Source organism: Dromiciops gliroides, chromosome X (assembly GCF_019393635.1).
Source record: "Dromiciops gliroides isolate mDroGli1 chromosome X, mDroGli1.pri, whole genome shotgun sequence".
Classification (NCBI taxonomy): Eukaryota; Metazoa; Chordata; class Mammalia; order Microbiotheria; family Microbiotheriidae; genus Dromiciops; species Dromiciops gliroides.
In genome coordinates, this window is record NC_057867.1 from 41,912,070 (window position 1) to 41,936,795 (window position 24,726).

The 24,726-nt window shown below is 40.2% G+C and overlaps 1 protein-coding gene and 1 pseudogene across 4 annotated transcripts in view; both read right to left on the reverse strand.

Moving 5' to 3' along the window:
- TENM1 (teneurin transmembrane protein 1) overlaps positions 1-24,726 on the reverse strand; it is an 895,908-nt gene that overhangs the window by 262,543 nt on the left and 608,639 nt on the right. For all 4 annotated transcript variants that reach the window (XM_043974016.1, XM_043974015.1, XM_043974017.1 and 1 more), the window contains exon 6: positions 16,280-16,518. In XM_043974016.1, the coding sequence (XP_043829951.1) occupies positions 16,280-16,518 (239 nt within the window). The remainder of the gene's footprint in view (positions 1-16,279; positions 16,519-24,726) is intronic.
- Positions 18,245-19,448, reverse strand: LOC122733548 (annotated as a pseudogene).

Here is a 24,726-nt window from a genome sequence, read left to right on the forward strand (position 1 = left end):
CTGATATTCACTATTTTAGCCTAAGCAGCATTACACCAACATCTGGAAGTTGTGGGGTTCAGGTCTCCTTGGTTCATGGTTTCTGGAAATGACAGCATGCATACCATTCTCAAAGCTATCAACTCTTCTTAATGGGGCATGCTCTTCACAAAGAGTACCACAGAAGGGTTAGAGTCTCTTTTTATGATATTCAGTTGAAATTTCCCACAGAGCTATGTGGCATGAGACAAACCCTGGGGAAATTCTCAGCTGATTTACCCCAGGATGAAAAATATATCCTTGTGTCACAAACCCTACTGCATCTAATTTATCTGTGGCACTGAAGTGAGGCAAGACTATAACCATACACTGTCAGAGCTAAAAGACACCTCAGAAGTAATTTAATTCAATTCTTTCATTTTATAAAAGGAGAAACTGAGGCCCAAGGAGGGAAAGGAGGCTTTCCCTAAGTGTATATAGTGAGTGGTAAAGCAGGGACTAGAATCTTAGCCTCCTAACTCTTAGTCCCGTGCTATTTCCTCTTTACGCAGGTTCCTTCAAGCCTCAGTCTAAGTTTCTTGTCACCTCCTACCTACACAATCCCTTCCCTGATCCCCTCAGCTGCCAGAGGCTCTTCCTTCAGATGACCCAGCATTTACTTTGTTTGTTTTTTGTGAGACAATTGGGGTTAAGTGACTTCTCCAAAGTCACAAAGCTAGTAAGTGTCAAGTGTGTGAGGCTGGATTTGATCTCAGGTCCTCCTAAATCCAGGGCCAGTGCTTTATCCATTGCACCACCTAGCTACTACAATGCTAATTCTGGCCAGCCTCCTCTCAAACCAGAGGGTAAGAGGTGGTAGAGAGCCCCACAAACCCAACCCCATTGCTGCAAAGCCAATTCCAAGCACAAGCACATAAGATGTACTATCTTTGTAGAAGACCTAAGCATGTTCACATTTTCTCCCTAAATGCAATCTTGAACTGCACGTAATAGAAGAGTCCTCTAGTCTCTGAAGGTTTCTTATCAGTTTTCAAGCTCTTTTCCCTAGCCTTCTTAGCAATTCTGTTTAAACTGATGACTTTGTTGTCCAAAGTCTTACCTTTTATTTTTGAAAGGGGTTCGAGTCTTTCTTCAAAGAAAGGTAGAAGGTGTGTGAAGCTCTTGAAAATGGGTCCAAATGGGGCAAGAAATACGGAAAAAGGAGAAGACTATAGCAGTTCTCAAGTTGAAATCTTTTCCAGGGCCACAAAACCCTAACTTCTACCTGTTTGACATCATACCCTATGCCTTCCTAGCTTTCAAAGGACACCCAGTGAGATGCTTATTTTGCTTCAGGTTCTAGGCTTCATCATTTTTTCAAATGTCCTTGATTCAATCACATAACTCTGGTATATATGCCCCCCAACCATTTGGCATTTTAATAACAATGTTTAATTAGTCACAACCTGCTTTGAATTGAGTACTTTGAACTCATTTTTAATATTTTTTTTGTTTTGTCTCTCTCCACTCACATTAATCTCTCAGTACCTAGAAAGGCACAGCAAAGAAGTAGCAAATGAGAAAATGAGAGAGTCATAGAGGAGAGGGAGAGGGAGAGAGAGGGAGAGAGAGAGGGAGAGAGAGAAGGAGAGAGAGGGAGGTAGGGAGAGAGAAGGGGGAGGGGGGGGTAGAGAGGGAGAGAGAAGGAGATAGAGAGAGAGAGAGGGAGATAGGGAGGGAGAGTGGGAGAGAGAGGGAGAGAGTGGGAGAGAGAGGGAGGAGAGATGAGGTTGGGGGGAAAAAGGCAAGAACAACACATTACATACCAAGATGACACTATTAACTTGAACTACCAGCCAGGCAAATTCCCTGTGAGCTGTGTTTTAACACTAGAGATAAAGTGCAAAGAGAAACTCAATCCACATATTCTTTTTACTAATGGCCAAAATTTGTGAGAAAGCATAGCCGGTTAGGGGAGCAGTTTGTAGCCATGGATAAGGATAACTTTACAGGTTGGCATGGTAGTATTGTATGGTATGATATAAGATGCATTCCTTGCTCCTCAAAATGCCTTCCTGACCCAGATCAATGATTCCTGTAATTCTGTAATTAGTGTAGCTTCATTTCTTTGGCTTAGGACTTTATCTCTTGTTAAAATGCAATTATCCACTGGGCTGGGTAACCTATATGGCCTTATTCATCATTAATATTCCAGTGTGACATAATATAGCAAATCTTCTCCTTCGAGGAGGTTGATGCCTTGAAAGAACAACCCAAGAGGTATTTGTTCAACAACTATCCAGATCAATACGAAGAGTGACATCAAATAGGCAGATGCACATACTCATCAAAGCTGTTCACCTCTGCTGTGGAGGATGTCCACATGGAAGGACATTCCCAATAGAAGAGGGGTTCTCTACTGATGGTGAGCGAGGTCCTTTAGATGCTCACATGAAGGTGACCCTGTACTGACAGCAAACACTATGGAACACTGCATAGTCTTTAAAAGAAGATTCACAATCACTCAAAAGAATTTGAATTCCCAATCCATGGTTAAATAAACAAATGCAGAAAAATGCCTGTGGGCTAGATTAGGAAATTCAGTTGGACAGACAGCTCATAGAGCTGGTTCTTCTGTACATTTCTTGTGGACTAACACTGAAGACAGGCAACAAGAAGAGTGCCAACAAGTCAACAGGGGAAAAATCAGAAGTTTGGATGGCATTTGGGGGAGCCAAGCAGGGCTTTTTTTTTTAATATTTGCCTTTTTTTTTTATAAGGTATTTTATTTTTTCCGTTACATGTAAAGATAGTTCTCAACTTTTGTTTATACAAGCTTTACAATTTCAGATTTTTCTCCCTCCCTCCCCTCCCTCCCCCCTCCCCTAGACAGCAGGTAATCTGATATAGGTTATATCTATATATCACTATACATATACATATATATATATACACACACATATATATACACATAATAACATTAATCCTATTTCTGCATTAATCCTGTTATAAGAGAACAAATCAGAGCAGTGATGCAAAACCTCAAAATAGAAAAAAAAAAACAGCACCCAAAACAAAAGAAATAGTATGGTTCAATCAGCATCTATACTCCACAGTTCTTTTTTTTTTCTTTTTTCTTGGATTTGGAGATCCTCTTCTATCATGAGTTCCCTGGAACTCTTCTGTACCATTGCATTGGTGAGAAGAATATAGTCCATCACAGTAGGTCAACACTCAATGTTGATGATACTGTGTACAATGTTCTTCTGGTTCTGCTCATCTCACTCATCATCAGCTCACGTAAGACCCTCCAGGTTTCTATGAACTCCTCCTGCTCATCATTTCTTACAGCACAATAGTATTCCATTGTATTCATATACCACAACTTGTCCAGCCATTCCCCAATTGATGGGCACCCCCTCAACTTCCAATTCCTTGCTACCACGTAAAGAGCAGCTATAAATATTTTTGTACATGTGGGTCCCTTTCCCCCTTCCATGATTTCTTTGGGCAAAAGACCTAAAAGTGGAATTGCTGGGTCCAAGCAGGGCTTTTAAGGATCTTAAGGCTTCTTCCTGAAAGGCAAAAAATCAATGTCTAAAATACTAACGCCATGAGGGATGCTGAGAGCGTACAGCATACTTGGCTGACATGATCCCCATGTCAAGAGGCCAGGGAGTCTGCTTCTGGCAAGACATGGTGATATGTACCAGAAGGGCCTTACTCCACAATGTGTAGTATGCACAAACCTCTGCTAATCATGCAAAGAGAGAACTTTGAATGGCTGAGTAGCTGGAACTGGGGTGTATTCAAAAGGCACTCACCAACCCAAGTGAGGTCTCATTTCTCTCTGGATGTGTACAAGGAGGCCCTCACCTCTTTACTAAGCCCTAAGTTTGCCCACACGGTCACGTAGCCTTTGAGTGAACAGTTCTGTTGTTGTTTCTGTATCTGGTCTATTCTTACTGTTTTGAGGTAAAAGAGGATGGAAATGACTATGACCTTGTGAGCTTCAAAAGGCCAGGAGAATAATCTACCAGGGGTCTTGGAGCTTGAGCCCATGCTGGGCTCTTCTGGAAGCCAGGGAGTGACAAGTAAACTTTCAAGTGATCTGTATCACCTAGTACAGAATGAAAGCATCCAAGAGGGACATACAGTGATTCCTCAATTGCTTATGGTGAGTTTGGACACGGTGTAGCACATGCTCTGTAGAAGGCGGAAAGGGGGGGAAACCCCATTTATATAGCACTTGTCTTGTACCAGGCACTGTGCTGAGTGCTTTACAAATATTATTGCATTTGATCTTCACAACAACCCTGGGAGGTAGGTGTTATTATCCCCATGTTTACAATTAAGGAAACTGACGCAAACAGAAGTGAAACGACTTGCTCAGTGTCACTGTTCTATCTACTGCACTACCAGTTTTTCTCTAAAGCACCACCAGAAACTGCTAAGCTTGAGGATACTCTCCCCAGGGGCAGAGGTATTTGTAACTTGTAGTCCATACATGTCTTCTCATCCTGAGTAAGTCTTGTTCACGTCCTCCCCCAAATCCTCCACATGGTGTCCACCCACCATGTTGGGCCTTCCTCTAAGTCTCCTGATGTTACATAGGTACCAGGGGTAACATACGGGCTGTCCCTCTGTTACCCTGCAAAAATGAGATCACTTGATGCATTAAAATATTTAAGAAAGTTTGGATGGCAGCAGTGGGGGAGGAGGGAAGTGATCTATGGAAACACATTAGGGCATTGGACCTCTGACAAGGAAAAAGGAAAGGGCGCCATAAGATAAGATGAGATGCACTGAAAACAAACTGTTTTCCTTCCAACGAATAACCCTGTGAACGTAATGCCACAAATCTAACTGCCTCACTTTGGCGGTGAACCCACCACCTCAGGCTCATTGCTATTTTGCTTTAAAAGAGCATATGTTACACTAGGAGAAAACTTATCGATTTGGATATCTCCGCTTTTCATATCCCCCTTCTCCCAGCTCCTTACTTGCCACCACCCCCATGCCCCCAACAAAGAGAGAGAGAGAGAGAGAGAGAGAGAGAGAGAGAGAGAGAGAGAGAGAGAGAGAGAGAGAGAGAGATAATTGCTTTAGCCAAAGAAGACAGAACCTGTCCAATTGAGACTCTATACAGACTGGAGCCAGTCTTAGATTTTTCTAGGTGGTTTCTGTTCTGAAATTTTATTAGCTCACTCTGTGTTCTTCTGGTCAAAAGATCTCTTTAAATTAATTCGCTTTTTTTGTCAAGGGAATATACAGCCCATATTTTTTTCTATCACTCTTAACCTTGTTAGCCATTTAACCTTTCAACTTGGAGGGGCTTGGTGTTCTTTTGGTGCCCATAGATGTTGAAAAGTACATAGTAGCTTGGCAGCAAGGGCGTCTTGGGAACTGTGGGTCAGTTTAACTGGGGCCAGGACTTGATCAGAGAGGCCCCAAACAAACCAACAGCAGCTAAGAAAGAGGTTAAAGATACTAATGGTTTGTTTGGGTTTTGTTTAGTCTCAGAACAGGTTGTGTTTTGAGCATGACAAAGAAAAGATTGACTTGGACCATCTGGCTGTAAAACACTCATACAGCTCCTGGGCTGGTCAATCCAACTAGTACCAAGTCAGCAGGAGCTTATATTGTAGTCTTTGAGCCTGGATTCTGGTAGGAAGTGAGACTGAGCAGTAACATTACTGCAACAGAGCCAAAAGGATCCTCTGGGGTCCCAAAGCCATCTACCAGCTTGACTTCTGAGTTCCAAGGATGTGAAAATCATCAGGATTTAGGAAATAGGGTATTATGACTCTAGAGCACAAAGGAAAGACCAACTTTTATCCCAAATCTCCTACTCGCTTTTCTAGGATGATAGCACTGAGAAGGGGAAGAGATCTTAGAGATCACCTAATCCAATGCTCTCACTTTATAGGTGAGCAAACTGAGATTCAGAGAAAGAACCTGGCTCAAAGTCACACAGAAAACAAGTAGCATCACTGGAATTTTAACCCAGGTTTTCAGAATCTAAATCCAGGGCTCTTGTCCTCCAACCTAATTTTCTCATGGACTGTATCTCCCGTGCTTACTGTTACAGTGGGCAGGGAATCATACTTCTTTCTATTACCTTTCTAATATGATTTTCCTTTAGCTTTATAATATTACTAATTTCACAAAGTATTGTTGGATGTAATGTGTGCCAAAGATGCTATCTGGTGTCATGCTATTTACTTATTCCATATCAACATCTAATTAAAAGTTCAATATCTCAGGGAATCTACATTCTTCCTTAAGTAAAAAGAAGATACAAATGGAATTAAGGCTTTTGTCTATGATAAAACAATGGGAATATTCTCTTTGTACAGAACCAGTAAACTGGCCCTCTAAGTGAACAAAACCTGTGTCCTCTACAATACGTGGCTGAGTGGGTTAATCAGATACTGCCCGACCTCCATGCTATTTCACTACCTGCTAGACAAACTTATTTCTGCACCTGGCCTCCTCATCACGTTTGGGGCACATCTGCTTATATTAGTGCAACCAGGCTTCTGTGTCCTTATCATTTGCTCAGGACACAAAGCTTCTTTTAATACAAAGGAAATGAACTGGGATCAGGAGTTCTTCAGAAAGCACTGGTCTCATTTATTTCCCATCTGTATATCCGGTTTGGAATTTCCTGCTGCCAGAGCCAACCTGATAACCAGATATTTGTCAAATGCCACGCAAGGTATGTCTCAGGGTAACTGACTAGATTAGAACACTGGGATGATGTGTTCCTCTTGGACTGGGCCTATGTGGAGATGATATCACACGATAATGTAGTCTGACAGCAAAATTATACAGGGTCTGACTGAACCTTAATATGTTCTTTTGATCTCAGAGTAAGTAGTCTAAGCCCAGTGGGAGAGGGTCTTGAGAGAATGTGCCCTCTTCCTCCAAAAGATGACGTCCAATGATAACCAGCATTTTTGTAACATGGTGCCATTTGCAAAGTGCTCTATACCCATTTGACTCTGACAACAATCTTGTGAGGGAGGTAGTATTAGTATTATCTTGACTATTTCATAGCTAAATTATAGCTAAAGAAACTAAAACTTGGGTAGAGGGAGTGACCTGTCTATAGTCACATGGCAAGCAAGTAGCAGAGAAAGGATGGGAACCCCTTTCTTTTGACTGCAAATCTGAGACTTCTTCCAACTTAACCTCCCAACCTAGGTCTTTCTGAAACTGGGCTTTACAGCCATCGTGGTACCTACAAAGCTCTAGTGTGGTATCATATCTGGAAGGTAAAGGCATTCTCAGGTGTACTCTGAGGGTGGGCTCATCAGTTGTCAGCCACTGACTAATCTCTACTACTAAAGAGGGGGTTCTCGCTCCTGTTGTCCTACACATTTCTTCTTCTATGAACCTTCTGACTTGGGTCAACAATCTTTACCACAAGCCATACCCTGGTGAGCTGCACTGAAGAGAATGGATAATGGCTGGGGGTTCCCCAGGCACTGAAAGAATCCTCTCAGTGGGATGAGGAAGATCATGGTTGGCAATCTCACTTAATGAGATGAGCACTGCCCATTTTGGCAGAGGCAAATGAACATTCTCAGATGGCCCCACTTCTATATCTTAAAAAGGACAAACCAGCTATATGTTTTGAAGAATGGAATCTTATTAAGACCCATTTTAATTGCCTTCAGAATAAGTATAGCTTAACAATTTAGGCAGTGTTAAGTTTAGAAATACATCAACACATGTGCATGTAAGCATGTACAGAGACTGATTTGAACATGAGTCAAGTTTCTCCCATGTGCAAGGTAATTCAGAATATTGAGGAGGAACTAGAGACCCGGGGGAAGACTTTTCCCTATTCAAAAAGATGAATTCCTGTGGAATAGAAGTTTTCTAAGTACCCTAAGCACCAAATCACTGAGTCTCTGAGTCCTTGGGCTCTTTTATAGCACCTTCAACATGAAGCTTTGAACATTTTCAGGCACTTTCCTTTGATTTCTCCTGTCCTGTCTAGGATACCACTGGAAGGCTCTTCAAGAAGATGCCACCAGAAAGTGCTCTTGATGTTTAGTCTCTACCACTCATTAGCCTGAGAAATCATTTCTTATCTAATACTCTCCATCCAGGACATAACTCTCTGAGTTTCCAGACCCAATAAGCACAGCATTTGCCTTTCATTCGAATGTCTTCTTTCTCAGCAATGGGACCCAGCTGCAAAGTTATGGAGAACAGTAGGATTTATCTTCCAATTTAGAACCAGTAAAGTGCTACTTTACACAGAAGGTAGTAAACTTAAGAGAGTATCCTACCTTAAGAAGTGATGTGGTCTGAACATACAAACTGGCTTAAAAATGTTTAGGTAAATTCAAGGATTATAGATCCATAAATGAGAGTGCAGCTACACAGCCACTGAAATGGCAGATGCCCTTGGGGTGGTTGCTAGGAAGATGGTTAATTCATTGGTGGGTTGGAAAATGTACTAGCAAATGCCAGTATAACATAGAAACATCCATAGCGGTCATCGATGAGGGGGCACAGAGAGAATAGGAAAAAGTATTGTAGAACCATGAGACCAACTGGATAGAAAACAGCCGATTATGTAGGGTGGAGTGATAACTTTAGCTCCTTAGCATCTTATCCTTACTCATTTTCAGAATAAAAATGTTCCGTTCAAAAAATGTTTCCCCAACATTTCAGACTACAAATGTTATAGCTTAGATATGGAAACCTGTGTGTTTAGTAGACAGGGATCTGAAACTAATTATAGCATCAACACAATTTCTCAGATGGTTATTTGCAATGCAAATGGTAAATTCTCTGTGATTTGAGCTAAGCAGAATAAAGGAACGGATTCATTTGGACACATGCATAAAACATTTATGCTTTCAGGACTTTTCTTCCCTTCAAAGGGCAACAAAACTGCTTGACCCTTGGGCAAGGCTTTGTTCAATCTGCTTAACCCAGGCCAGAGTCAATATTTCAGATGGTTTTGTTCAGCACATCTTTCTGCAAGTAGGTAAGTTTTGGCATATAGCCTATAGGCCATGTACTGGCAAGCTTTCTCCTAGGTACCTCCAGGTCATTTATAGTGCTAACGCTATGGCTGACCCCAACTTATTACTATCATTCTACCTGCACAGTTGGTATAATATTTTGACATATATCACCTATTTCCATCATTCCTTCAAGATAGTATTAAGAAACTATAATTTAAGGAGAAAACCAAGTCGCCAAGTAAAAAGTTTATCCACATAAAAATTCAGTTAGGAAACAAAATTCAGTTAGGATGCTGAGTCTGAGGCAAGCATCCTCCTCTACCCAGTCAGCTCCCAGACACTGCAAATAAGACTGCTCTCCTGAGTTACTATTATCTCTTAGGCGAACTTCTAACTCTAGATCAATTCATGAATAAAGACATCAAATATCACTAGGGCATCATTGCTGATGTTCTGCTCAAGCTTTGATGAAGCACAATAACCTTGCCTTCTCTTCACACACGCTCATCTGTCTTCTTGACTGCTACTCCATATGGTTGATTTGTAAATCCAAGCAAATGGGCTTCCGACTGACACTGAAACATCACTGTTACCAAGATGTAGGAGAGGATGAAAACTAAGCACTTCTGGGTTTGTTCCCATGGAAAACACTGATGATTTGTGGGGAAATGATGGCAATATATGTTCCATGATCTTTTCACATAATCAGTAGTCTACATATGATTTTAGGTGGTACGGGATACAGTGCTAGGCCTGGAGCCAGGAAGACTTATTTTCTTGAGTTCAAATTTGACCTCAGACACTTACTAGTTGTGTGACCCTGGGCAAGTCATCGAACCCTGTTTGTCTCAGTTTCCTCATCTGTAAAATGAGCTGGAGAAGAAAATGGCAAAGCACTCCAGTATCTCTGCCAAGAAAACCTCAACTGTGGTTATGAAGAGTTGGACATTACTGAAACGACTGAACAACAGCAAACAACATAAACTAAAAAAACTTATTCATGGGTACTTTTCCTTTTACTGACCCTGGAAAGAACAATGGATAGATGTGGAGATGGGGCTGGCTAAACATCTTGGCTGCAGCCCATCGGCAACCAGACTTCTGCTGCCTTAATGTCAACCACTTATGGAGCCATAATACTCAGAACAAATACACAGAATTGATATCCCATTGCTATCAATCCAATTTCCCCTAGTGGACTGAAGGTAGTGCAACATGCAGCTTTTAGTATCTAAAGGTTATGTCTAATGGATAACAGAGGAAAAGGGAATTGCAGAAGGGAATTTACACAGGCTAGAAAAGCACTAAATAGTTTGGTGAAAGAGGCTGCTCTAGTTATAGAAAGGCTGCAAAAGGGCAATTGAAAAAAGTGACAAATCTCACAGACCTGGTGGGAGCCAAAAGTGAAATGGTTTCAAATTCTGAAATATAACAAGTTTTGTTTCCAATTACAGAGAGTCACTTGAAAAAAATCTCATTGCACGATAGTTATTAATATAGCCTATCCACCATCATGGTGCTAATTTACTAATTCTCATTATACCTGAGACACATGGTGGGAGGAGGAGTGGAGGTAGTGGGGGAGTTGGCTGTGGAGCTTGAGGCAAGAGTTGAAGTGATTCGTTCAAAGCTACATTCTGTACAGTTACTGACCGATCTGAGAATCAAGCCTATAATGCCTCTTCCTGGGCTGCAATGTTTGCTGTTATTGTATTATAACCATGTTGAATTGAGAGTACAGATATTTTGTCTAAGATTTTGACATGTCTAGCAATTTCAATGTAAATGATTATTATTATTATTATACGAATTCTTCTCTATTGATGAAACAAATTGACTACATTTGTTACTGAAATAATGATTTAGTAATTTACACAATTCAACAAACATTTTTAAAGTGTCTGTTAGAAGCAGAAGGAACTATATTTTGAATGGCAGTTACTAAGAGAAAACACCCAGGGAATTATTTTTATATATAGACTGACAAGCAAGTTGGGTATAAAGTTTGCTATTTTGGGGGGAGGGTCACCTATTTTTGTTTAAAACTTGAACATTTCAGTTTTCCCACGAAAAGATTTACAAATATTGAATTGGTGCAAAGGAATTTATATGTCATCAACTTTCCCTTTAAAGACAGGTTTAAAGAACATATCATCCAGGGGGAGTCCATGGATGTCTTTCACTATTCCCATTTTCATATAAGAAGTGATCGAACAACCAAATTTAACAAGTGTTAGGATACGAAAAAGAAACGTTAAAGTAGTAGGAAAAACTGGTACAGTTTTAAATATGGAAGAGTCATAGTCTTAGCATAGTTCATTATGATGTGTGCTTCACCCTATTGAGAGAAGACAACTGTTCCATAGTTAAAAGATCCATATATTTATCCTATTCCTAAATCACTAAAATATTAAAAAATTTAAAACTAGTAGTGCTTAGTGAAGTGTCTTTGAATTATAGCATATTAATTTTCCCCCATTAAGAATGCTTCATATATAGGTTAGATACTGCATGGGTGTTTCCCATGGTTATATCCTAGGCCCTGTCTGGCCTCTTTATTTCTGTCTATACTCTTTGATTTGGAGACCCCCTCAGCTTGTAACCATCCAATTATCATCTCTATGGAGATGACTCTCAAATCTATATGTAGTGTCCTAATCTTTTTCTTGAATACCAATCACATATTTTCAAGTGCCTGATGGAGTGAACTACTGAATGACTTATAGTTACCTTAGAGTCAATATGTCCCGAACACCACACTTCTCATTCCTCCAAACTTTCTATTTCTGTAGTCAGCAATACTATTTTCTCAGTCAGGCTCACAACTTCCAAGTTATCCATGACACTTTCTTCTCCCTCACCCTTCATGTCCCATCTACCACAAAATCTCATTGCTTCTATTTCTACATCATTTCCTATGTCTATTCCTTTATCTGCACTCAGTCACTCCTAATTGTTTGCTTGGACTGCTCCAAGTACGCCACTCTTTTTCTTTACCCTACTGTATAGACAGGTGACAAAATCATCTTCCTAAAGCACTATTTGGACTAAAACACCCACCCCCAACCCATAGCAAAAAACCAAACACTTTTTAGCTTGCAATTGAAGACCCTGTATGATATGGCTCCCATATATCTTTCTGACATGATTTTATACTACTCTACTTCAAAACCTCTACATTCTAGTCAGATTTGACTATTTCCTGAACTGCACACCATTTCCCACTAAATACGCATTTGCACATGCCATCCCTCATGCCTAGAATGCCCTTTTTGTTCACCTCTCCTTCTCAGAATCACTATCATCCTTTAAAGCTCTGCTTGCAGACCAGCTCCTTCACAAAGGCTTCCTTAGTTGTCAGTGCCCTCTCCAGCCTTGATTTCACTTGTATTATACACACGTGTGTGTATATATATTGCCCAGTTAAAACATAAGGTCCCTGTGAACAGGTACCAATTCGTTATTTGCCTTTGTATTCTTAGTACTTAACAGTGCCTGGCACAGAATGGTTGCCTAACAAATGCCAGTTGAACTGAATTTAATAAAAAGTAAGGAAAGGCACAGAATAACTCTCCATTTAAAAAATTCCTGAGAAGGTAGCCAGAAAATGAATATGCTTTGAAAACATCCAACCCAACATCACAGTAAGAATTTTAATATCATGTCCCTAACTGTATCATCCTAATGTCTTTATCAAGCAGCTAGGTGGTGTTGCAGTGGATAGAGTACTGGGCTTGGCATCAGAAAAATTCATCTCCATGAGTTCAAATTCTGCCTCAGACACTTAGTAGCTGTGTGATCCTGGGCAAGTCACTTCACCCTGTTTGCCTCGGTTTCCACAACTCTAAAATGAACTAGAGTGGGAAATGGCAAACCACTCCAGCATTTTTTGCCAAGGAAACCCCAAATGAAGAGTCGGATATATCGGAAAAATGACTCAACAACAATATTGTTTTGATCATTCCATTCCTTTTGAAATTTAGCTTTAACATACATTATTCCCTAAACATGGTCTTGCTCTCTGATGTTGCAGTATACTTGCAGACAGTAAGAGAATCAATGAGAAGCAAGATGATGAATTGGGAAGAGTGCTAGACACAGATTCAGGAGACTTTTGGGGTTTGACTCTCACTTCAGATACTTATAGCCATGTGACCTTGGATAAGGAATTCATTTTCCTGAACTGTTTCCTAATCTATAAAATAGAGAGATGTTAATATTGAAAATTCCCACCTCACAGGATAGCTGTAGAGGAAGTGGTTGAAAAACTTTTCTGAAAGAGATAGACATAAAGGAACTAAACTTATGTAGAAAGTTCTTTTTATTGGGCAGCTAGGTGGCCCAGTGGATAAAGCATTGGCCCAGGATTCAGGAGGACCTGAGTTCAAATCAGACCTCAGACACTTGACACTTACTAGTTGTGTGACCCTAGGCAAGTTACTTAACCCTCACTGACCCACGAGAAAAAAAAAAGATTTCAAGAAGAAAAAGCCATTAGATCTGGCAGTTAGAGATGACTGGTCCTCATTGCCCCACAAAAAAAGAGATAATGCAAAACAACCCTGTTCTTTACTCTCTATGAAATACACATAGCCCCCTCCTTCTTCTATCCATTCCCTAGAAAGTACATCTTATTATATAAACTATGTTTTCTATAAAATGTATTATTTAAAATGCTTATCAATATTATTTTAGTAATAATTTCTCTAATAATTTATATACTATTTTATAAGAGTTTTGCTCATTACAGACTTAATTTTGATGTGTGATTATCATTTGTGATATTTTGTCACATTTTCACCATTAAAATTGTCCTTTTCAAGACCAAATATGATTTTCATGTACAAGAAATGCCATCCATAAAAAGCAATTTCTATAGATATAATGTAGCACAAAGGGGAAAATCCATCATTTCATTTTCTGTAGGAGAATTAACATGTATATTAATCATGTAATGAAAGGCTACTAGTCTGAGGCTACATGCCACTTTTGGTATCTTATGGATATGACCAAAACATAGGAAGATAATACCAAAAATAATGATAACCTCTCTTCATTTTAGAAATATTTTGAGATATAATGAGGTTCCACTTATGCAAAATGGTCCACAGAAAGTAGATTCTGTGGAGGCTTCTATATGGATACCAGTTTTCAAAGAATGAGAATATAATAAAATGGCCTGAACACACTAAGTCTATCCTGAATACTATTCAGTTTTTCTTTGATTATTCAGAAGATATGTTATGATCACCTAGTCACCCAGGTTGGAATTGGAATGGAGGAATGAAAGAAAAAAGCCTTTATTATGTGCAGAGCACTGTGCTAAGTGCTAATGATACAAAAGCAAAATTCAGGACAGTCTCTGCCCTCGAGGAGTTTACATTCTAATACTACATATGGAGAGGAATGGTAGTCCCAAGAAGGGTATTAGGGTTTGGAAAGTCATCAGGCTGGGTGACAGGAGCCAAGGAGAGTAGAATGACAAACCCTTTCCAGGAGTAATGGTAGCACTGATTTGAATTTTATTCAAGAATTGTAAAACGGGAGAGGGAAGGGTGGGTATGTGGTTGCAAGGTGGGGAGAAGATGGCTAGGAGCACAGTTTGAAATAATGGGCCCCAAGAGGTGCTCCCCAATCAGAACAAGAGAGCCCCAGGGTGAGAATTCTGCAATGAAAAGGTTAGGTCCTTAGAGCAGGGTTGTTGTTGTTTTTTGTTTTGTTTGTTTGTTTGTTTTTGTCCTGGCAGCAATGCAATTTTGTGAAGATGGACCAAAGCAAAACAAAGCATGACCAAAGCCTTCCTGAAATAGTAGGCCCCAAAGCAGCTCTTGCCAATCTGGTTTTAGGATTCCAGGTATCAATTGCAATGATTATTATTACTCATTTATACCATGAAACCCAATGAGGTGAACTGCACTGGTTATCTGAGTTCTGGATAAAGGTGAATTTATGTCAACAAGTTAAGAACTTGTGCTTTTCTCAATCACCTCCCCCACTGTCTGTAAAAGACTCTGAGAAAGTTGCCTGAGGTCTAGAAAGGTTAGGGGACTTGTCTGTATTCAAAGAACTAGTCAAAGTCAGAATTTGAATCCAGATCTTCCTGACTACAAGTGTAGCACTATAGGTCATGATGTCTCTCTAATGGGAAATGGCTCAATTTAATTTATTACTTATAAGAAAAACCAGGTTCCCTTATTTATCTACATATCACTTATTGTTTTTTGTTTTGTTTTGTTTTTGCGGGGCAACAGGGGTTAAGTGACTTGCCCAGGGTCACACAGCTAGTAAGTGTCAAGTGTCTGAGGCCGATTTTTGAACTCAGGTCCTCCTGAATCCAGGGCTGGTGATCTATCCACTGTGCTACCTCGCTGCTCCCTCACTTATTGTTTCTTAAAAGATATTACTGTTTAGATATTGAAAGTGGCTAAATGGGAAAAAAAACTAAGTTCCTTGGGACAAAACGAAACAAAACAAGCCTTCATACCCAATGATTCCATTTGCTCCAAGAATAATGCATCCTCACATTTTAGAGCTCTTCTAACACATGCTTCTTCAGTTAATTTACACTGGTGACTTCAGGACTATTCAAGCAAGGAAATTAATATTTAGCCAAAACAAAACGCAGTCGAGAAGATCAGTAAGATTTGCTGACACATGACTGTGACTTTAATCAGGCAATTCCAAGACCAACTGAAAAAATGCCCCCTTTTGACAAACAGGGCAATGTCTATGCACTTTCTCATTTCACTTTTCTAATTCATTTATACTGAATCACCATCAAACTGTTGTATCATATGTCTACGGAAAAGTATGGTTTTTGCCCCAACATGAATCTCAAATATAAAGAAATACAGAATTGTTAACAAGAATTCATGTGGCAGAATTTCTGATGCTCTCCCAAAATGCACCATGAAGGGGAAAGGTACATTTTAAAATAGCATTATTGCTTAAGGCTCATTGAAAGAGCTACCCAGACTTCTACAACTTTGAAGGAGAAAGGCTAACAGCCTTCCTGAAAAGGAAATGGTTAGCTCCAGTAGTCCTTGCAATCAATAAGGCTGCAAAACTGGCTCAAAGAGTTTTTCAAATAACTTTCCATACTCTCTTCAGTTGTACTTGGAGTCAAGAAGTACAAAAATAATTGGAAATCCACATTCTTTACAACTACCAATTTAGGCTCTAATTTGGGGTTCTCAGACTGAAGAGGAACATGCCCCCCAAACACACACACCCCTCACTTGATTCAAAAGAATTATGGACAATCGGTAACAAAGGAAGGTAGGAAGATGGAGTAGATAGGGACAAAGGTAGGGAGAGACTCAACTTACCAATCACATAGGCCAGCAGCAGAGCCAGGGTCACAGTGATGGCAGTGGCACTCAAGGCTGTGCACTTCCAGTTGCAGCACCTGTAAGGCTTGTTAAAAGTGAAGGCAGGTCTAGAAAATGTGCTTCTAGGAAGTGGCCGTGGAGGTGGAGAGTAAACCGTATTGGATGTTAAAGGGTAATTCTGACTGGCAGCACTGAAGATAGCTGAAGAGCCAGATCCATGTTTAAATAGGAAATGCCTGCCAAAAAGAGAGAAAGAATTGTGCTGTAAACAAGGTATATATATGCTTCAAGAACAGTAGCTCTCATGTCATTGCATTTCAATCAGTCAGTCAATCAATCAATATTTATTAAGAGCCACTATGTGTCAGACACTGTGATAAGCACTGGGGATACAAAAAGAGGCAAAATACAGTTCCTGCCCTCAAAGAGATCACAATCTATTGGGGAGACAATATGTAAAGAAAGCAAGCTATATACAAGATAAATAGGAATAATTAATAGAGGAAAAGCACCAGGACTAAGAGAGATCAGGGACGGCTTCCTGTAGATGGGATTTCGGCTGGGATTTAAAGGAAGCCGAGGACATCAGTAGGTGGAATGGAGAAGGGAGAGTGTTCCATACACGAGGAATGAACAGAGAAAATGCCTAGAGTCAGGAGATGGAGTGTCATGTTTGTGGAAAAGCAAACAGCCCAGTGTCCCTGGATCTAAGAGTAACCGCTACAAAGAGGAATAAGGAATTTCCCTCACAATGAGAGAGACACACAGAGAGAAGGAAATATAGAGACAGAGATGGAGAGAGGGACAGAGGGAGAGGAGAGGAGAACAAACTAGAGGAAAGGAGAGGGGAGAGAGAAGAGAAGGGAAGAAGAGGGGGTGCTTATCATTTGTAGCAGGTAGGTAGCCTGTATCATCATTAGTGCTTTGGAATCATGGTTGGCAATTGTTTTGCTCAGAGTTAATACTTCTTTCAAAGTTGCTTGTCTTTATGATACTGCTTTTGTTGACCAAGTCAAAACTTTCTGATTCATTCCAGTTCAAAACAGGAATTATCTCTGGCTCTCTACTTTCCCTCCAAAACCACACATAATTAATTGGTCTTTTCATTTCTGTTTCCAAGATACTTCCCACATCCTTCACATCTGCTCCAATCACAAGACTAAACACCTGAGTTCAGAGAGATGCCCATTGCCTCTCACCTAGATTATAGTAATGGCTTCCTTCTTCATCTCTTCACTCTAGTGTCATCCTCCTCTAACCCATCTTTCATACACAAGCGCCAAAATAATTTTCCTAATGTAAGGGCTGGTCTGACTACATCATTCTCTGGCTCAAGCATTTTCCTTGACTGTATATTGACAAAACACAGACACTTCAAGCTGGCAGCTGAAGACCTCCATGAGCTGATTCAACTGAACTTTCCAATCTTATTTCATATATTCCCTACTGATTTCATACTTCTTTACACACTCTACATTCAAAGTAGCCTACTAGTTACTAAGCTTTGAACTGCCTTGCACCATTAATGGCAATTAAGACTGAATTGAAACATGATACTCTTTTTCTCTTGTGACCAGTGAGTGGCATATTAGACAGCTGGCTGGCCTTTGGATCAGTATTTTTCTGGGCATGGTCAAGTGGTGACTACAGGGATAGAAGTAGGAGGGGCCTTAGAGATCAAGCTGATTTTACTACAACCCACTCAATTTACAAGAGGAAAGTGAAGCCTAGAGAAGTCAAGTCATTAGCTCAGTATCAGGATTAGTGCCAAGGTCATATGTCTAGTGCTCTTTCCACTACACAGTGGTGGCTCCATAGCATTGTGTTCTACTCAACAAAGCTAACAAAACACCCATGAAGCAGAGGAAAAAAAAGATGTGGGACTCCTTCAATTATTCAGAACTCTTAGAAAAACTTTCTAAAATACTGCTTCACACTATAAAAAAGAAAACAAATCTTGCATTAGAATCCTTCAACATCTGGATTCTGCTCCACAATGTTTTCCAGTAAACACTGTGCATTCTGCATATGGCCCTATGTTCCTGAAGCAGTAATCGTTCGATCCTCAGATCCTTCCCAAAACCTTGTCAATTTTAACTGATGATCCAGATTCATGACATATTTGTTTGGTTCTCTGATCACCTTTGCCAAAAATAGGTCCAGGCAATTCTTTGAGAATAGTTACTTGTGTTGTAATAATGAGTCCACCAAGATCACTGTATGAGCCACAACCCTCTGCACAGAAATAATCACATCCAGAACCACCTTGTGGTTCACAAGCCATCTGCCATTTGGAATGGCTCCATGTATCAAGGCCCATGTCTCATCAGCACTAAAACCAACCATGCCATCAAAACAGTCACTGGGGTCTCCCTCTTCTGACATAAGCCATAAGATTTCCTCCTCTAAAGGAAGTGGTGGAGGAAAAGGAAGATTTCAATCTCTGCTCCCACCCCACCACCACATTAAGGTGGAGTTCTCTGTGAGGGCTTATGTCATCAGAATCTCTTCTAGATGGAGGCATAGGGTGCCCATCATGAGCTGGGGATGTTCTATCAAAGCCTCCTCTCCCCAACATGGGAAGTTCTACAGGGTGTCCTCATCAAACATCACATATCATTTTGAAACCACCATATTCATATGTTTCAGAATAGAATTGGGATCATAGGGTTGTGCACCTTCTTTGATGGGCAATTCCGATATAAGATCCAGTATGAGCTTTCTGCACTCCACAATCCTATCAGGCTTTCCACCGATAATAACAACTCTATCAATTCCTGGAAAAGCTTGACAGTTGTCTGACTGTTCTTTCAAAGTTCTTTGATTTTAGCACCTTTGACCCCAATAATTCTTGCCAGTCTCTGGTGAATCAACAGTCTTAAGTTGCAGTAAAAGTCTCTTCCTTTAAAGTGTAAGTAATTTAAGCACTCCATAGCATCAGATTCAAGTGGGAGCTGGCTGGTTGCAGTGGGTGATGGCGACTGCGGGCCCCTTGCCAAGTTAAGAATGATTTTCTCCGGAATTTCTCCAACTGCTTTGATACCTGCACTGATTCTCAACATGAGTTCAGGGCCACTGCTGTCTGCACATCTTTGGCAAGGCATTTACCAAATTTACCACTGCTTTCAATATTGGAGAAGGTATCTTTTGGGTGTTCACTCTCCATTTTCTCAGATTAAATGGGTAGACAATCACTAACAAAGATCCTCACAGGGCAGAACTGAAGTTTTCCGGGCGGAGTCAATAACTGACACCCTAGTGATTCAGTGGCAGCATAAGTCTGCAGTCTCTTCTATGTCCCACCCCCATTTCCCCAGTTGGTCTAAACTTGATGGAGAGAGAGCACAGCCCCCCCCCCCAACATACACACATGCACACACTTCCCCTTAATAAATAATTAATGACTGATTCTGCTAAAAGAGTGTAGGACAAAAAAAATTACAAAGGAATCATGGTATAAGCATTCGAAATGGGGGAGAGATTAAATGACGTAGAGAAAAATGACATTCAGAGGCTTATGGAGTCAGGATGGCAAGGGACCTCAGAGACCACTAATACCAACTCCTTCATTTTACTTAAGAGGAAATCAAGGCACAAAGGGGTTCAGTGACTTGTCCAGCGTCATAATGAGTAAGTTCTGAGGCGGGATTTGAAGGCCAGTCTTTCTGACTTCAAGTGTAATGCCCTATCATACCAAAGTACTTTTCCAACTAAGCAAGGCAATGTTAGCTGGGAGCATACCTGCAATAACCACTGTTGATGATAAGAATAATAGATACTTTATATTCTATAGGGAGAGGTGGGGTGGTATAGTAGAACATGTTCTAGCCCTAGAATATGGGGAGACATGACTTCGAATTTTCCCTTTGGGGATATATGTGAGCACGGGCTCATCAATTTAATCTCTCAGAGCTTCATTTTTCTGTAATCCCGTCTTCACAGAGGTGTTGTGAAGACCTAGCACATTTCTGTGTGCTAAGCATTTCCCAGACTTTAAAGTGTTATATAAATGGAAGTTACTGCTAATGCTTCATACATTTTACATCCATGATGTCATTTTATCCTTAGCCCATATCTGGTGCAATGCTATCTATCAGGATGAAATCGCATTACTTTTTTGTGTGAGGCAATTGGGGTTAAGTGACTTGCCCAGGGTCACACAGCTAGTAAGTGTCAAGTGTCTGAGGCCGGATCTGAACTCAGGTCCTCCTGAATCCAGGGCTGGGGCTCTATCCACTGCAGCACCACCTAGCTGCCCTAATCACATTTTTAAAAATATCAAATAGGTGACCTATGGGGAATAGGTCATGGCCCCATTTTACCAATGAAGACACTGAAGCATGGAGAGGTTAAGTGAATTTCCTAATATTCCCCAGGTGGTTAGTGATAATACCTGAATTTGGAATCAGAGATGACTTCTAATCCTCTGCCCTTTTAATTAAATCATGATTCCTTACAATATTGCTCATATGATTTCATTCTCCAATTAATGCATGCTGGGTGAAGACTATCTGTCTCTCCATACTCCTATCTTTTATTGTCCCATTTGCCCCCCTATGAAAAATCTGCCAAAGGAACACTGCAGAGCTTCTATGGAATTATTCAGTGTTGACTAACAAAAATGTCTCCTATAAATGACTGTTTTCATGGTACTCTATCCTAGGCCTGCCCTATGGGTTAGGGGAGGAAATGACAGCAAAACGAGGTTTTTCTTACTCAGTGTTTTGAAGAAAAAACTTCCACATTTTGCAGATTTGGGAAGAACAATTGGATTTTAGGTACCATGCCAGCAGCTCAATGTATAGGACATTGATTTGTTTAGCATCCTGTCAAAAGGCAGAAGACTGACAGGAAGGTGAAGAGTTGGCAATTACAACTAATGATCAATATCATTTGGATGGAGAGCCCACCACATCCATGCACCAACAGACCCTGAGAAACTCGTTTGAACTGGAGCTGGAGCCAAAGCACTGTCCTCAATGATGAGGGGCCATTAGAAAACAAGTTCACTGTTACCTTATTAACAAGCTAATGTTAAGCCTCCGGGGTGAAAAATGGCAATGGAAATAATCCTAAATTGCCATTGCCTTTGCAGGCCCTTGGTGGGCAGTGAGACTAGACCCTAAATGTGTTTTCATAGCACCTAAAAGAAGCCAGAGCATAGAGACAAATGAGCTCTGCAAGGCTTCGGCTCTGCTCTCATCAAATCTGCTTTTCCCTAAGGACTTCAGGAGATACTAAAATGTTGCTATCAATTCTATACAATTGGTTTTTTCCCCACAGAGCAAATGACAAAAATGCAGTTCAAGAGTTTATGTGTAAGTAGTGCTCTCCTCTGCATCTGTTTTAATATTCAATTTTAAATTTAGAAAGAAAAAGCAAGATATTGCCAAAAGGAAATAGAGACATAGGGAAATTGAAAAAAAAAATCTTCACGACTGATGAGGTCTTATGGTAGTAAATGGGAATATTATAAATGCTCCTGTAAGAGTTTCAAAAACATCTATAAAAGGGAAAAATGTATTCTCACTTCTTAAACCCTTCATATCATAGAAGACTGAGGGCATCTGTTAGCATTAAATAATAACAATTTAATGCACTTCTTCAAATTCTGTAGAAAATAGACAGTAATCTATACCTATTCAATTCCAGATGCATAAATGAGCACTGATTTTTCTGTTTTAAATCCATTAAATGCATATCTAGCCTTTATTTCCCTCCACTATACACATGTGGCTCATCTCTCCACCCACAGGAATTGAAAGCCTATCTACAAGAGAATGAAACTCATGAAAGGAGGAAGTTAACCCTTACCTCTGGTAATCTGACTGGGCTAAATCACATTTAGATATGCTACTGGAGTTAATCTGTTTATTTAGGGCTCTCCTCCATCATCCTTATAACCAATGTAGCCCAAGATCTGATGGGAGTGTCAAAGATATTTTTGTGGAAGAGTCTCATTGTCTCTCATTGCATCCTCTCAATATTGCCCGATGCCCTTCTTCCATTCTTGATCCATTAGCCACGGATGTATCTAAAGCCTCCTTCAACCTATCATCAGCCTGAAATACCTTTGAGTGTGGGGAGCAGGGCCTTACCTGCCATGTAACTTGCTGGCCCAAGGGATACTCCCATGTGTGGGAATCAGCATATATCCTGATTACTAGCTATGTGAACAAAGGTAAGGCACTTCACCTTTTGGAGTCTCAATTTTTCTATCAATAAGATGAGGCCAATGATATTTGCACTACCTACTTCCCAGGCTTTGAGATAAATGCTTTTCACAAATGTTTTCATAAAAGGTTATAAAGTGTGTGCTATTATCATTAGTCATAAGGTCCTGTTTCAAGTGGAGGTGAAGGCATTGACTCTGTGAATGCTTGCATTCATCCACTCCTTCCTTTGGTGATTCTATACTTTCATCATATCCTTTCCATATCTTCCTCTTTCACTCTTCATCTACTTCTTCACATTCATTATTGCAGTTATTTATTCTTCCATTCATTCCAAGTCCTTTTTCCATTTGGAATTCCCTCCAGCACCTTGATACATGCTCCCTTTTTCTTTCTTCCACAGCTATCACAATGCTTTTGTCAGGTCTGAAAGGCATTCCCCTCAATGGAGGGAAGAATAAGCCTCAGGCCCACCATTAATTTTTTTCTACAGAAAGCCATCTCTTGGAACCCTGAAGGACACTTTCTGGTTGCCAGTAAAATCCCTTGCCTTGCGTCATGCAAAGAGACAACCAACAGCCTTCCTTTCCAGTCCTTTCAAATTATGCAAATAAATTAAAATCAGGTTTTGGATTCTGTTTTCTAAGGAGATACGTATATTGAAACAGCTATGACAGACACCAACTCATAATGTCACCCATAACGTTATCAAGGTAATAAAATGCTCTTAATTCCTACAAACATCTGTAATTCTTTTTTCTAAAGGGAATATTTCCTAGTTTAGTATTCTATTGAAGATAATTAACACAATGATTCCTTCCAGATATTCTAATTGTAGAAATTCCTCTCATCATTCTTATCTTTCTTTAAGGCTTAGATCAGGTTGATTCCTAAGACTGCCAAATCCCTCTCTTCTTCAAATCACCTTTTATTTAGTGATATGTTTACACACAGCATCTCCTAAGTATAAAGCCTGTTCCTTTAGGACAAGTGCTGTATCACTTGGTGCAGTTCCATGTGACTTCAAAGATATGGCCCACCATGGGGAATGCAGCCCATACATACTTCCTCCTCTTACGGGACTATGGTCTGTATCCTATGTTCCACCCAAAGAAATGGCCTCCTGCCTCTTGATTTCCTAACATTATGTGAACAGAGAGCAATGCAGTACAGGTATACCTCATTTTATTGTGCTTCTCAGATATGCATTTTTAAACATATAAATCGAAGGCTTCTGGCAACCCTCCATCAATCAAGTCTATGGCTACCATTTTACCAATAGTGTATGCTCACAATGTGTCTCTGTGTAACATTTTGGTAATTCCTGCAATATTTCAAACCTTCATTATTATTCTATCTGCCACGGTGATCTGTAATCCATGAGATCTCTGTTGTGACTGTTATAAACTGTTTTGGGGTGCCACAAACCGTGCCCATATAAGAGAGGAAACTTAATAAATGTTAGTGTGTTTTGACTGCTCCATCAACCAGCCATCTCCTCATCTCTCTCCTTCCTCAGCCTTCCCTAGCCCCTGGGACTCAACAATATTAAAAGGGACCAATTAATAACCCTACAATGTGGCAAACTTCATTTATTTTAATCAAGTGCCATGGCTACCCCAACCTGCAGCAACCACCACCCTGATCAGTCAGCAGCTATCGGCATCAAGGCAAAAAAGATTATGACTTGCTAAAGGTTGAAATGAGAGTTACCATTTTTTGGGCAATAAAGTATTTTAAATTAAGGTATGCACATTGTTTTTTCAACATAACACTATGACACACTTAACAGACTACAGCATAGTGTAAACATAACTTTTATATGCACTGAGAAAGTAAAAACATTGTGTGACTTGCTTTATTGTGATATTTGCTTCTTTGCAGTGGTCTGGAACTGAACATGTGGTATCTCTGAAGCATGGACTATCTGGCTATTATTCCTCCATGACAAACCCACTTCCTTTTCTAGTCATCTCTATCTTTAACCATATGCATACATTCATTACAGTTGTCTTATGCCCAACTTGAGCCTCTTTGTGTGACCTACAGATTTTTTTCTTTGAAACCATGGCATTCCATGACTCACAGTCATACAACATGAATGGAAGAACACGGACATAAAACAGTGGCTTCATTTCAGTGAGAAACTTTTGTGATTTGTGAAAGGCAATCTAGCCTTCTTTTGCACCCCTATTTGTGCACTCAGACCATCCCAAGTGTCTCTCAAACATACGTGTACTGAGGAACCATCTTTATGGGTCATGCATTCAA